The following is a 15,192-nucleotide window of genomic DNA, read 5'->3' as shown; positions in this document are numbered from 1 at the left end:
TCAGTGAGTTCTACACACATTTAAAGAAGAAATGATGCAAATTCTCCAAAATCTTGTTCAGAAAACAGAAGCAGAGGGAACACTTCTTAACTCATGAAGAGTATGTCCTCAGACATAATCCAGCAAAACTGTGTCACCATAAGCAGATAAAGGCAAACTATAAACCAATAGCTCTCACAAGTATTGAAGTAAAAAATTTCAACAAAATATTAGCAACTTTCATCCATCAATGTATAAAATATTATACCCATGACCAAGTGGAATCTATTTCAGACATGTAAGGATGGTTTAATATTCCAAATCAATCAATGGAATCCACTATGTCCAGAGGCTAAAGAAGAAAAATAAAATGATGATATCAATTGCTATAGAAAATTTATTAGACAAAATCAAACACCCACTCATGTAAAAACTAGAAACAGTGAGGAACTTTTTCAACTTGAAGGAAAACATCCACCAATAACTTGTAGCTGATACTATACTTACTGTTAAAAACATGCACTTTCCACCTAAGATCAGAGATGTCCCCTTTTAAAACTCCTATTCAACATTGTAGTAAAAGGCATAGTAAATTTAAAAAAAAAAAAAAAGAAAGAAAGAAAAGGAAGTTAAAAGTGTAAAGTTTGGGAAGGAGCAATAACAGTGTTTGCAGATGACATGATTGTCTATGTAGAAAATCCTAAAGAATTGACTGAAAAAAATCTCCTAAGACTATTAAATAAATATAGCAAGGATGCAAGGTAACATTCAAATGTTAGAATTTTTTGTATACACCACCAATGAAAAATTGGAATTAGATAGTAAATAAAACAATACCATTCATAATAGCACCAATATAATGAAAACCCTAGGTTTGTACATAAGAAAATATGTACAGGATTTTAATGTAGAAAATTATTCTAGAAAAATAAGAATTTTATTTTACAGAATAAGAGTAACTATTTTGGTTTAAAGATTCAAAGTCTACTAATCAACAAGTGTTGAACAGTGTGATAAAGGAAAACTCAAGTTAAATGATTTGTTTGAGATATGAAAACCTAGAATGATATGGTTTTAAATTAAATGCTAACAATTACACAAATATTGATGAAAATGAATTTCAGAATTTAAAAGTAACACTGGTTGAGTGAAATCAGACCCTATGATGCCTTATAAACCAGTACAAAAATCAAAAGAGTAAAACATAGCTTGAATTTTTAGAGAGAAAAATCGAAGGAAAATATTATGGAATTCTAAAAGTTAAAACAAAAAATAAATTATAATAGTAAACGTTATATTATTTAAAACACTAAATGTGAATGAGGTCAGCATCATAGCAGAGTGAGGTAAACTACTTGGTTTCTCCCCTTGAAATCACAACAAGTTGGACAACTCTAATTCCAAAAAGGACTCCCTGCTCAACACACAAATATGTCTGTGAGACCCACACCTTGAGACATCTGAAGGTGGGTGTATTGGAACCAACAGAGCAGGCAGGACTGGGGGTAGGACAGAAAGGAGTAGCAAATGCAGCCAGGAACTTGGTGGGGCCTCAGAAGACATGGTAACAGATGAAGAATTGAAATGCAGGGCCTGAGGAGCAGAAGCAACATTTCCGGTCTGGGTGGCCAGCACATACATGGTGAACCCATTGCAAGTGGTGGAGATTCAACAGAGAGGTGTGGCAGCTGCAGTACCGAAGCTGCCATTACCAGCCAGAAAACAAAGCCACAGATGTGCATACCCACTTCCCCTCACCCTCCCAGAGCTTGCAACAGCACCAGGGTGTCAGGACACAATGCAAACGCTCAGCAGCTTGGATGGCCTGAGAAGCAAGACCCTCCTTCTGGCCTGAGTGGCCAGAGCACTCTATAGCTAAACCCAGAGACAGGAGCAGAGATGCAGAGATGAGGGAGCCAAGTTCTGGCAGTCACTGTTACTAGGAAAAGAATACAGGCAGACACAAACCCACCCTACCCTCACGCCCCCACCCATTGCAGTGGAACCTGGTGGAGGCAGCTGGGACACCTCAGATTGCACAGCACTGGTGGCAGCCTCTGGCTACAGGAGGCAGCACCGGGATCCCCCAGGCATGGGCTCCCATCAGCCACCACATGGGGGTAGTGCTCTGAGACCAACATGACTCAGTCACAGAGGGGACACCCATCCCCTCTTGGGAAATACCGGGCATTTTCCATGGCCAAGGCTACACAGCCCCACCGAGGTACCGGAAGTCCCAGCAGTGCAGGTGAGAAAAAACAAAAACTTGTGCTACTGCACCAATTGCTGGGACACAAAAGACACCTTCAAACTGTACGTCATATGCCAAGAAATTCAGACAGGAAATGTGAAAAAAATTTCACTCGGACAAAGACAGTGCAAACTGGGGGAGAAAAGAGAGCTGCCCAGGATAAGCATGAGAAATGGGTTGTAAAACTAAGGCCGGTGTGTGATAAAGAGAGTGTACACGAAAATACAGATGGAGTCAATGTGGAGGAATAACCTAGGGGGTGAGGAAGATGTCCACCAGGCACTTAACATCACACAAACTCCTAAAAAAATAAAGCAACATTGTGCCGATGGACTGATATAAAACGTGGTTTTATAGTCAGATTTGCAGACTGTTGAAGGAAATTAAGGTACACCCTCAAATATAAACACAATAAACTTTTAATTAGGAATAACAAAGCATGATAAATTATAAAAAATGAAATAATTTTCATAGAACTAGGTTTGAGACAACCATTATGAACAGAAAGTTCAAAAGCTAGAGATGATTCGTTAGGGACAGATAAAGCTGTGAAGGCTAATGTCGCAACAATTGGAAGAATAGTTTTGCCCACAAGTTAAAAAAAGAATATAGTTTTGAAGATACTAGGGAAAAAGATCCCCCTGAAGTAAGGGTAGAACTGAACCTGCCACCTTAAGAACATGAAAACTGTGGTTAAAGACGGTGTGCGTGGAGTTCAGCAGTAACTTTCCTCATTGCTCCTATTTATTCACTAGAAGCCTGATGCATGAAATTTATGCAAGAGTAGGCCTTCCTTCCCCCAGCTGCCGGCACTGGCTTCTCTCTGGCACCCGGAACCTGAGCTTCCCTAGCAGCTCCGGCTTCATCCAGAAGGACTCTGGTCTAATTAGCATATTATGCTTTTATTATTATAGATAATAACCAGGGTATATCTATCTCAAAAATCAATACTATAATGTCTGTAATTTAAATTTCAAGCTTTAATAAGATAGAAGTCACCAAAAACAAAGAAAAAGAATAGGAAAGTAAACTTACAACTTTCAGAATATTCAGCAAATTTTCCCTTATCAAATAAATGACAATCATATCAATGATAACATTGGCCAGAAATAATGCAGCATCTCAACCAAGAAGCAATTTAAATGGTCAATAAATACAAAACACTGTTCCTCCTCTCATGTAATCAGAAAATACAAATTAACAAAATGAATCTCTGTATCTAGCACCTATGTGAAAATGCATGTTGACAGATGATTCATCTCATTCAGTATTGTTAGGGGAATATATTGGTTCAGTTACTTGGAAGGAAACTTAACAGAATCTGTAAACAAGTAAGTATTAGTACTCTTTGCCTCAACAATTTGATTTTTTGGTCATTGACACCAGATAAACTTATGTAAATCTGTAAAAGAAGAGAGAACTATATAATTGTTGTTATCACAGGTTGTTGAAATAACCTAAGTGTTTGTTAATGGAGGAGAATGGCTTAAAAATTATGGCATATTGATTCCATGGAGTAGTATACAGAGTAAAAAAGAATGAGGGAGCCTGGCCAGCATAGCTCAGTGGTTGAGTGTTAACCTATGAACCAGGAGGTCATGGTTCGATTGCCAGTCAGGACACATGCCCAGGTTGTGGTCTCAATCCCCAGTGTGGGTCATGCATGAGGCATCCAATCAATGATTCTCTGTCATCATTGATGTTTCTATGTCTCTCTCCCTCTCCCTTCCTCTATGATATCAATAAAAATATATCAAAAAAAGAATGAGGGAGATCAGTATGTTTATTAAAGTGAAAAGGTCTCTAATATTTTCAATACTAAAATAACTGAAAATACAAAATGCAATAAAATCCCATTTGTTTAAAAACAAGACACAAATTATGTATTTTGGAAAATCAATTATATGTGTAAATGCAGAGAAAGTGATATGCGCCCACAACACTCAATAGGACCTGGACTGAGAGCTTCAGGTGGGTGGCACATGAAGGGGACTTGCCCCTCTACACATTTGCATGTCATTTGAAACTTTATGAACAAGAGGTTAAATATAATTCTTCAGTATTAAAAAAGTTAAACATATTAAGTAATGTTATTTCTAACCGATTACAAAAGAAAAAGATTGAATTTTTGGCCTTTTCCTTGTCAGAGGTATAATGCATTATCGAGCAGAAACTCAAAGTACAGATGAAAATACTCAGCCTGCACTAGGCTTTCATTTCTTGGTCCTTCCTCTTACTTTTACTCCTTTAGGTCAAGATCCCTGGAGGGAGAATCCAGACCCCAAGGCAGAGACAAGAATAAACCCATAGCTGACCTGGCCACAGATCAGGTATAAGACCATTGCACCCAGATTTGAAAATGTCATGTGTTCACCCTGAATTTTGTACTTTCTAAAGTTTTTTTGTTGAAATGACCTAGCTGAAGTAAGAGGAAGCCTGAGGGAAATGAGAAGGTTCATAGGTCATGAGAAAAGAACAAATCACTGTCTCAAAGCGTCAGAAAGTACAGTAGAGTCCTGATGGGCTGCCAGCTGAGCAGTAGCTGTAAGACAAGAGTCCTGTGGGTTGTGGCAGTTGAAATCAAAACACAGTTGTCTCTTCCTAGTTCTAAGATTCAATTCCTTCACTATCTATTCCTGCATTACATTACATTGCACATAAGCATCCTTGCAAAGCAGGACAGATGTCAAGGTTTAGAGGAGTGTGTAATGATACACACTAAAGCAGTACTACAGCCAGAGAGAAAATTAAAGGTAGGGAGACAGAGACTGACCTGGTGCTGAGGTCGCTGCCCCCACTGGCCATTGTCCTGCTGTGGGCCCTGCCTGGACCTCTGATCCTTCCAGTCTCCCCAGCCTAGGCCCGCTGTGGCTGCAAAGCCCTGAGCAGGAAGTGTGTAAAAATCACCCATGGAGGGCTCCACCCAAATGGGGAAATGAGAAGTGAAAGGAACTTTTTGAGTGTTTTCAAACACTGTCTCCCTCCTCCTGCAGCCCGACAGTGAATCTCAGCCATCATAACATGTGGCAGCAGGAATGGAAGACAAAAACAGTTAGTCAGGACCTGGAGGCCAGGGGAAGAGCAGCCCACAGGAATCCTCTTGTTTGTATATAGACACCAAAAACAGGGAAGTAGCTGGAGCTATAGAGCCTGGAACCCTAAAAATCAGGACAGACAGTGACTGGGGAGGGACATGGAACAAAGGGCATAGCAAAGAGGGGGGCTTCAGCAGCCTCAGCAGAAGCAGCTTCCATTCAGATGTCACTGATAGTCTTATGGGGACTTTCTTGCATGTGATAAGTCACCTTTTCTTGCTGCTTTTAAAATTCTCTCTTTGGCTTTGACTTTTGACAATTTAATTGTAAAGTGTGTCTGTGTAGCCCTTTTCAGTTTCTACCTGTTGGGTCCATTGTGCTTCATGAAAGGAAAAGTCAATTTTGCTCCCTAAACATGGGAAGTTTTTAGCCATTATTGTTTTAAATAGACTTTCTGTCCTTTTCTTAACTTTTGCCTTTGGAATTCCCATAATCTATACGAATAAAAGGGTAATATGCTAATTAGACCAGATAGACCAGATGTCTTCCTGACAAAGCCACAGTGGCGGGGCCAAGGCAGAGGTGGTTAGGAATGATCAGGAAGGCGGGCAGGCAGAGCGGTTAAGGCAATCAGGCCGGCAGGGGAGAGCAGTTAGGGGTGATCAGGCTGGAAGGGGAGAGTGGTTAGGGGTGTTCAGGCTGGCAGAGGAGAAGTAAGGACATCAGGCAGTCAGGCAGAGGCAGTTAGGGGTGATCAGGCAGGTAGGCAGAGGCAGTTAGGGGTGATCAGGCAGGTAGGCAGAGGGGTTAGGGGTGATCAGGCAGGCGGGCAGGTGGGTGGTTGTGAGAGGGATGTCTAACTGCTGGTTTAGGCCTGATCCTGTGGACATCCCCTGAGGTGTCCCAGATTGGAGAGGGTGCAGGCCGGGCAGAGGGACCACTCTCTACCACCCCCTACCCAACCCATGCACGAATTTCACGCACTGGACCTCTAGTGAGTATATGATTTTCTTAATAATGTCTCACAAATCCTATCGGCATTCTTCACTCTTCTTTCCTTCTCTGAATAAATACTTTTAAATAACCTATCTTCTAGTGCAATGATTTTTTTTCTTCTATTTGTCGAGTCTGCTGTTAAATCTCTATTAAATTCTTCAGTTCAGTTATTGTATTCTTCAGTTCTAGGATATTTTTATAGTTTCTTTTTCTTTTTGGTGAGCTTCTTATTTTGCTCATTTGTTTTTCTATTTTATTGAGTTGTCTATAATGTCTTGTAGTTCACTGAATTTCTTTCAGAGGATTATTCTGAAGTGTTTTTCAGATAATTTATCTATCCACATTTCTTTAGGGGTAGTTATTAGAGCTTTTTAGTTTTTTTTAGTGTACTGTTCACCTGAATCTTCATGATCCTTGATTTCTTGTGTTAGTATCAGTGCATATATGTAAGCAATCTCTTCTTCCAGACCTACAGGTACACTTCATCAGGAAAATCCCTTCATTAGTCAGCTCAGGTTGAAATACAGTACAGGAGAGCTGGTAGCATCCATGGGAAGATGGGGCATGTCATCACAGTCTCAGTTGGGAAGGCTAGGGCCTGTGCTCTGAGGTTGCTGCTTGGATGATGGCTGAGCTCTGTGGTTTGGTGGAAGTATAGGTTGGGCTCCCTGATCAGGCACAACTGCTGGCTGTGCTCTGGGACTTGATGAGTCTACTTGCTGATCTCAGCAATCACCTCTTGTTGAATGAGGTTTCAGGCTGTGTTTTGTGGTATGGTGGTGCCAGTGGTTGGACTCTGCATTTGGTCAGGGTTACAGGCTGGGTTCTGCTGCTAGACTGAGTTATAGATCTGGTTCCATATATCAACTGAACTAAAAGCTTGCTCCCATGGCTGCCTGGGTTCTCTGATTAAGCCTTCTAAATAGCTAGGACTGGAACTATACCCTGCAGTGCTTCTCTGGTTAGGCATGGTAGTAGAATGGGTTCCTTGGTTGGTATGTTCTGACTGAGGACCCAAATCAGATAAAACTCCCAACTGAGCTCTGGCTAGATGGAACCATTGGCTTGGTCCTCAGAAGGGCAGAACTACTACTTGGGATATCACCTTAGGGACCACTACAAGCAAGAATGCAGCCTAACCTAGGTTTTTCCTAAACCATATTGCTAAAACATATGGAGATGTAAAGGGGATTATAAACCTTTCAACCTTCAATCTTTGCAGTGTCACCAACCTCTGTCATTCCCTCCTTCCTAAGAAATGCAATACTGCTTTGAGTCTACTGTTCACCATGTAAAAGTTCTATTTCAGAGCCTTTCATTTGGTCTTTCCTAGGACAGTCATTGTTATTTCATAGGTTAAGAAATGAATGGTTAATAAAACAATTTGTTTGTCCTGATTATACGTTTGGTGTTTGGGAAATGAATGCTGGGTGGCTCTATGGATTGAGTGGACTCACTGTGGGATGGACATGACCTTATCTCCATGTAGTCTAAGAGGGGCCACTATGGTGTCTTGGGTCCCAAGGTATCAACTCATATACTGTATCAATAACTCTTAAAATTTCTGTGAGTTTTCTTTGTCTCGCATATAGTTACTTGAATAAATGGCTAAAGGTGCCTTTAGTGAAGAACTCATGGGATTACTATTGTGTACATTGCACAGTCCTTTCTTATAAGAACTGCCATCAACAGCTTCTGGGTCAAGAATTGGCTGAGGCCTGGAAAGTGGGTAAGGAATGTTGTCTTTTCATTGAAGTAATACTTCAACCATCTGATCATCTATAATCTCTTTTGATGACATATAAAAAGCAATATCCTTGTTAACTGCTCATGTGTCTTGCCTGTAAGAATAGTGTCTTCTAGTAGCTAATTTCTTAGACATCTATGGGCCAGGGTCCCTGGTTGTGATTCTAAGCTTGCTGCCCATTATACAAATTAATCATCAATTAATACTGCACCTTAGCTTCAGTTATTCTGGAGACCTATCACTGAATTTGTTACTAGGGAATCCAGCTCTGTAAATTATTCCTACATTTTTCCAACCTACATAGTACAGTCTGGACTGAGCATTTCAAGGATGCAGCTGCTGTCTCAGCAGTGCATTCCTTATTGCCTTGTTAGGTGGTGTCTCTGAGGCATCTGAGGACACAGTAACCTGATGGATGGAATATCTAGTTTTAGAGAGTAGAGCCACGATATCTTCTTAAGACTTTGGATCCCCCCTTTAAATGATCAGCCCTGGAAAGTCTTGTATTTCTTAGTCCACTTCATCTGGTGTGCACTGTGCTATAGCAAGCCTCTAAGAGCCACGTGGGAGCATATTAGAATCATTGCCTTTGGACCTTGCCAGGCTAATTAAGCTCTGTGGCCCAGAAGAGTGTGCCTGTATGAACATCCCCCATCCATATTTTATATTCTAACATAGTTTTTCCAGTATTCACTTCCACACACAATCTCCTGACTGTTGTTAGTACATGTGGGTTAGACCTGCAGCTCTGTTGGAGTAAATTTCTCTTCAGCTAGCAGGCTCATCTAGTATATTCCTAGTTTGGTCATGATAACTCTGAATAATCTTAGTTCAAGGAAGATGGTGGGCAGGGCAGTGGTCTGTATAGCAACAGGGGCAGGGGTCTCTTTTGAGGGACAGTGGATTCAGAAGGATGTAGAGTTCAGAGTTCTCAGAAAGCCACTCTGAGTTTCAGGTCTTCATGCTTTCTTTATCAGGGATTTGACTTTGGCACAAGAGGCCAACCTGAACTTAGAATTCAGTCTTCTCTGAAGTTCTATCATTCTTTTTTTTATTATTTTTAAATCCTCACCTGAGCCCATGGCATGACAGAGGAAGACAGAGAGAAACATAGATATGAGAGAGAAACATCAATCAGTTGCCTCCCATACACATCCTGACGCGGGATTAAACCCATAGCTCAGGTATGTGCCTTGACAGGGAATCGAACTGACAAATATTTCTCTGCACAGGAGGATGCTCAACCAACTGAGACACTCAAGGTGGGCAGAAATTCGGTCATTCTTAAAATGAGGGCATGTACCAGAATTCCATATGGTGTACCTTCCAGTTTCAGGTGGTAATCCTATATAATAAAAGCCCAATATTCTAAGTGTCTGGTCCACCAGTTGGCCATTCAACCAATCAAAGTGTAATAGGCTAATGAAATGCTAAGGCCACTCAACCACTCGCTATGATGTGCACTGACCACCAGGGAGCAGACACTCCAACTGATAGGTTAGCTTGCTGCTGGGGTCTGGCTTATCAGGACGAAGCGAGATGGGCTGGACATGCCCTGGAGCCCTCTTGGGGTCCCTCCTCAGTTGACCAACCTCCTGCATCTCTCCCTGGTCCTGATTCTGCACCATGGGGTTTCTTGGCCTGGCCTTCACGCTATCGCAATCCGGGACCCCTTGGGGTTTTGGAGAGCCAGTTTTGGCCTGATTCTGCAGGCCAGGCCCAGGGACACCACTGGTGCACGAATTTGTGCACTGAGCCTCTAGTTACTATATGTGAGCCTGTCATGCACTCTTTTAAACACTTTAATGGAGCTTAGAAATAGCCATCTAGCCAGGCCTGTGTTGCTCAGTGGTTGAGTGTCGACCCATGAACTAGGTCACAGTTGGATTGCAGTCAGGGCAAATGCCTGGGTTGTGGGCTCAATCCTCAGTAGGGGGAGTACAGCTGTTGTATGATTCTATCTCTCCCTTCCCCCCTCTCTCTCTGAAATCAATAAAACCATATTTAAAACAGGTTTTTAAAAAAGTAATAGTCATCTAATTACACAGTTCTTATAGTTACTATTTCTTTGTAAATGCTAGACCACTGCATCAGTACCTCTTCCTCTATATCTCATTCAGTTTCCTACGGGAGAATATTTTTGCAACAGCACTGTTTTAGTACCCCATGGATTATCAATATTCTATCTGTTATCATCTAGATAGACAGTGATCCAACTCAGAACTCCATCCTTAGGGCTGGCTTGCTACGATGATTATGTGATGTTGGGTTCCATAAAAACAAAGCCTGAGATAAAGTTTCTTCATTAAGTGATTTATTGTGAGAATTCTCTCATGAGGAGGAGGGATAAGGGAAGCAGGATACCACAGTGAGAAATGCTAAGCAAGGATGTGGTCATAGCACAGGAACATGAATCATTCACATGGTTAGTTCAGACTTGGTGCTGGGAACGAACCTCTAGCACAAAGAGATGTAACCTTCAAGTGACTCTGCCTACATTTGGCCCAAAGCAATATATTGGGGAGAGGTGTGATCAGCAACCAACACTCATAGCAGCTGGGGGATGAAAAATCTGCCTGAAAGCAGGATTTTCCAGGGTATCAAGAGCATCCACTACACAAGTGAACTGTTCTGATTTGTTTTCTGGATAGCAAAGACGTCTTGGAAATTCTTAAATTCCTCCTCTGTTAGGTCTGAGTCATTGTGCTGGGGAAAGAAAGCAACACAGAGACAAATATTATGACACTCAATATCAGTGTCATTAGACAACTTACATTTGAAAAGTTCAGGACTCTTGTCTTAAACACCTAAGTTACATTAACCAGGTTAAGTTAGGAACTCAAGCAGCTAAGAGTAATTTTTGTTTCCAATGAGTGTGATTACACCTTGCTGTCCAGACAGAAATGGGGAATTACTACTACACTGAGGACTCTCAGTCATTGGCTTTGGGTTGTTTCTTTCAGTGAGAGTTAGAAAAGCAATCTAATGTCTTGTAACAATCAAACTTTACACACGTACAATCAGTGATCCTCCTTTTAGGTGGCCACTTCTATTCCCCTCTGGTGACATGTTATATGGTTCATTTATATGCGAAGAAATCTGCAGTTTGGGGCCTCTGAGAGGTCTGATTGAGTATATTTCGGGAGATTTAAGAAGGATAGCATGACTTTAGGAAGCAATTTTCTCCTTAGGTTTGGAACAGGGAGGACACCACTGTCCTCAATGGATACCTGTCACCTTTGAGGAGAGGAATGAGCTCTCAGGAGCCTGGAGTCTGGTTGCAGGGACAACTCCTTATTCACTGTTATTCTCTCTGGTGAGCTTAAATCCTCAATTAAAAACCCAGTCACTTCCTGAATCCTTGCTGTTTAGGCTTGCCATAGGATGAGGGAAACTCTAAAATTTCCTAGCACCAGGAAATGTGGGCAGAGTGACTTAATGGAAAGAAAATGAAATGGAAGCAGGGAGAGCCAATTATCCTGGGGTCCTCAAAAATGCGATCCATGTCCAACACAAACTCCTCCACTCGGAGGTAACATCTCTCAATTAAACTCTTCTTGATTTCGTCCAACGTCCTAAGTTCCTCTAGGCATTGAGAAGCCTTTTGAACCTGGGGAAAAATATACCAATAGGAGCATTACAGACACAGGTCAATGTCTGCCTTCTGTAGATTCCCATAAAATCCAGAAGAAATACAAGGTAAATGAAAAGACAGCTTGCATGCTCTCCCTCCCATGGGCTTCATATCACAGATCCTACAGTGAACATGTCAAGGTGGGTAACATTACTGAAGCTTGTAATCGTGGTTTGTTGTTACTCACATAATGTTCGTGTGGAATATTCAGAAAAATTTTGCTCTCTAAATGGTAATAGACCTTTAGGAGTAGGAATTCACATTTCTGCAAAAGAAGGAGACTATGAATGAAAAGCAGCTTGGAGAGAATGGGCGCATATGCATGCCCAGACAGATGCATGACCACAGTAATCTTCTGGAAGTTTCCCCGAACAGGGATTGCTCCTAACATGGAATAGCTAAGTTTTTTCTTTCTTTATTTTCTTCTTTCTCTATTCCCGTAAGCAGGTTCTGGTGAGTTTTCAGCATGGTTGAGGCATGGTCAGAAGAGAAGACACCCTTTGAAACCCTTGCCTTCACCTATGACTTTTCTTATGTGTGCTGAAAGGAGATGTCTTGGGTTAAATTCAACTCACTGACTTCTCTTCCGGCCCCATCTGTCTCTCCAGACTTCAGATTCACTATAACACTGCTGACTTCTTGAAGACACTTGTATTGTGCAGAATGTACATTTCCAATGGAACCTGTAGTTTAGCAAGGCAAGCCCCAGAAATACCTCTGTTCCCATGGCTGCCACTGACCTCCTTTCAGGAATGGCTGATGGGCACAACCAGGGAATGAGGGGTCACCTCCCAGATTCTCCAGGACTCTCATGTGAAAACCCTGCTCCCTAGAGTAGCAGCAGCAGTTTATTGGGTGAATGATAGTGTCTGGGTGAGTGATGGCCTCCCCTTTCCCTTTAAGAGCTGCTGGGAGCACAAGGAGCCCTGCCCACCAAGCCAGATTGTCAGAGAGTGGGCCTTAATTCCTGTGGGCCTTGTGTCTCTATTACCCTGTTGAGAAGATGGCAACATGAAGAAAAGTGTCCTTGTTTCCTGCCTTTTCAGAATAAGCACAGAACACAAATAACTGGTATTTGCGCTCCTGTGAACAGGAGTCTGAGGTGGGAAAGTTCTGGAAAGAACAGTAGTGGTATGTAGGCAAAGGACCCAGCCATCAGTCTCAACCTCCCTGGAGAAAGAGGGTGAACATTACCCTCCTGTTGACTATCTTTAAACAGTTCCCGGCATCATACCTCTGGATCCTGTACCCCTCATCCTGCTCTTTCCCCATCAAAACACAAGGAGAGACTGTATTGGGAGTGTGCATGGCAGGAAGAAGGTCCATAGAAGAAGAGGGGTGTGCATCTCACAAACCTCTTAGATTCCACAGGTGGGATGTGACAGTCCTCATGAAAGAAGCTGAAACACCAGCTGCAGTTGAAGAGCTTTCCTTCATCTCCACAGATCTTGCATTTCTCTGCATTTTCCAGCTAGAAGATAAAACAATGTCTGTATCCCCAGTGAGACCCTGAAGACCAGCGTTGTGGGAATCTGGAACTCATTGCCTTTGTAAGAACCTGCACGGACAGTTATGTGTTTCTCCCTGAGCTGTGAACCAACTACATGGAATAGAGGTTTCAGAAAAAAAAACCCTTGGTCTGTGGTGAAGTTCAGGAGGAGTGGCCTTTGTGATTAGGAAAGGTTTTGCTGTAAAACCAGAGCTTCTGTGGCTGACAGGGCAGTGAAACCTGATATTCCAGGATAAACAGGTTTACACATGGTCCCCTGGCAAGGAGCATTGTTTAGCTGTGGGACCTTTTCCAGGGGAGCTTGCTGTGTATCCTGCCCATCCTGGAATAATAGGTTTCAGTGCCCTGCCACCCACAGAATTGTTCAAACCTCCCAGGAAAATCAGGGTGCCACCTTACCCCCACAGCCTGTGGTTGCTGCCTCTGTTCATGAGGGCAACCTTGGAGAGGCCTGCATCTGGGCGTATATGTAACTCATACACACCTGTCAATCCACCTGTCCAGTGACACATGCCATTACTTGCTGTCCTCCAAACTGTCTGGTACATCCCTTCTTTATCAATGGGGTGAAAAGAAGATGATTAAAATAGAAAACCACCTTATTCTTTCTTTTAAATGAGAATCAGCATTTACATATGAATCAGGAACTATTAGGAACTATATTTGCTCCTGGTTGCTTACCTGGTTCTGCCTTCTGAGAGAATCCAGGCAGTTTGAGAATACCTTGGGGGTTATTCTAACCCAGATAGAAACATCCTGTCTATTCCATTGTCTATTGGAGAAATTCCTACCCTCTTGTGACCATCTGAGTGACACAAATGAGACTGGCTTGGGGACTGGCCCCCCATTGATGAGTGATGGGTGGAAGGAATGTGGTCCATTGAGGAGCAGGAGGAGGCAGGCATGACAGTGTCCACCTTTCTCTGCCAGGACCATTTCTCCTTTCTCCAAACACGTGTGGTCAGTACCATCACTCTCCTGGATTTATTCCATCAGCTTCACTGCTCTATCTGTTTTCTTTCCTGTCCTTTTCCTCCTCTAACACTTAGAAATTACACCTTAGGTTTCAATATTTGGCTATTTGGTTAGATCCAAATGATTAAATGACTCTCAAAGTTGCAGTTACATCGCTATGTCTCCAGCTCCCAAATGTCCAGCCTGTCTTTTGCATTTGTGCACATCCCTATGCTCACCCAGTATCTCCTCCTGGGCCCTTAAAGCACACCCCAAACTCATCCAGGCAAAACAATGTATTATCCTGTCCCCACACCCACTACCTCTTCTTTCCTGGTGCTTCCATTTCATAAAACATTCACCTTTGACCACAAACCTGAGAATACATCCTGGGTCTATATACTCTCACTTGTATTCCAAATCCTACTATTGCCCACTCCTTTTCACAGAAACTATTAAGCTTATTTTGTTAGTTCCATTGTATCTGTAGAATCCACGGATGCTAAGACCCTAATGAATGGTTTCACATTAATACATAGAGAAAAGTGGTTTGTTTTTCAAAGTTTGTATTATATCTTGGTTAGCAACACACAAAGATCAGAAATGTTCATCTTTAAACCAATGGGCAAAGTAATTTTCAAAACATCTATGTTATTTCTCTTCATGCAGAAACTAATAAAAGATGAAAAGTCACTCTGGGATTTAGGGTGAAAAATTTTATCTTGGGGGAATCAGAATTCTTGTCATTTCTTTTAAAAATGGCCATAAATGAGAAAGTGCAAAGCTCAAGGAACATTTTGCCAACAGCTCCCGTTTAGTGTTCCAGAGGATCCTGAATCATGTACTTAATGGAGATTGAGACTGAGTCTAACATGGAGTCCTGAGGCCATTGTCTTTCTCCTCACTGTAGGGACTCACAGATTACCATCACTATTCTCCAGAAATTGATGATCCACTTCCCAGAAGATCAAGGAAATAACAAATGTAAACAGTGCACAAGAATCTTGTATCCCCATCTGTAATTAAGTCTAGGGCCTTTTCCCTTTGGCTCTTTGTCTCTTAGCTTGGCTGCACATTTGAATTGTC

The 15,192-nt window shown here is 42.0% G+C and overlaps 2 protein-coding genes across 16 annotated transcripts in view; both read right to left on the bottom strand.

Moving 5' to 3' along the window:
* The window catches only part of LOC118661411 (nuclear body protein SP140-like protein), a 280,649-nt gene that overhangs the window by 138,326 nt on the left and 127,131 nt on the right, over positions 1–15,192 (bottom strand). The gene's annotated exons all lie outside the window — the stretch shown is intronic.
* LOC118661414 (nuclear body protein SP140-like protein) overlaps positions 1–15,192 on the bottom strand; it is a 93,311-nt gene that overhangs the window by 53,090 nt on the left and 25,029 nt on the right. For 2 of the 9 annotated variants that reach the window (XM_036319511.1, XM_036319513.1), the window contains exon 1: positions 5,004–5,141. The exons of the other annotated variants lie outside the window; for them this stretch is intronic. In XM_036319511.1, coding sequence (XP_036175404.1) covers positions 5,004–5,035 — 32 coding nt within the window. In that variant the 5' untranslated portion in view covers positions 5,036–5,141. Of the gene's footprint in view, positions 1–5,003; positions 5,142–15,192 lie in introns of those variants that run through there. 9 annotated transcript variants of the gene reach the window in all.

Source organism: Myotis myotis, unplaced genomic scaffold, assembly GCF_014108235.1.
Source record: "Myotis myotis isolate mMyoMyo1 unplaced genomic scaffold, mMyoMyo1.p scaffold_m19_p_8, whole genome shotgun sequence".
In the NCBI taxonomy this organism is placed as follows: Eukaryota; Metazoa; Chordata; class Mammalia; order Chiroptera; family Vespertilionidae; genus Myotis; species Myotis myotis.
The sequence above is the reverse complement of the archived record's forward strand: the minus strand, read 5'-3'. Positions and strand labels throughout refer to the sequence as shown.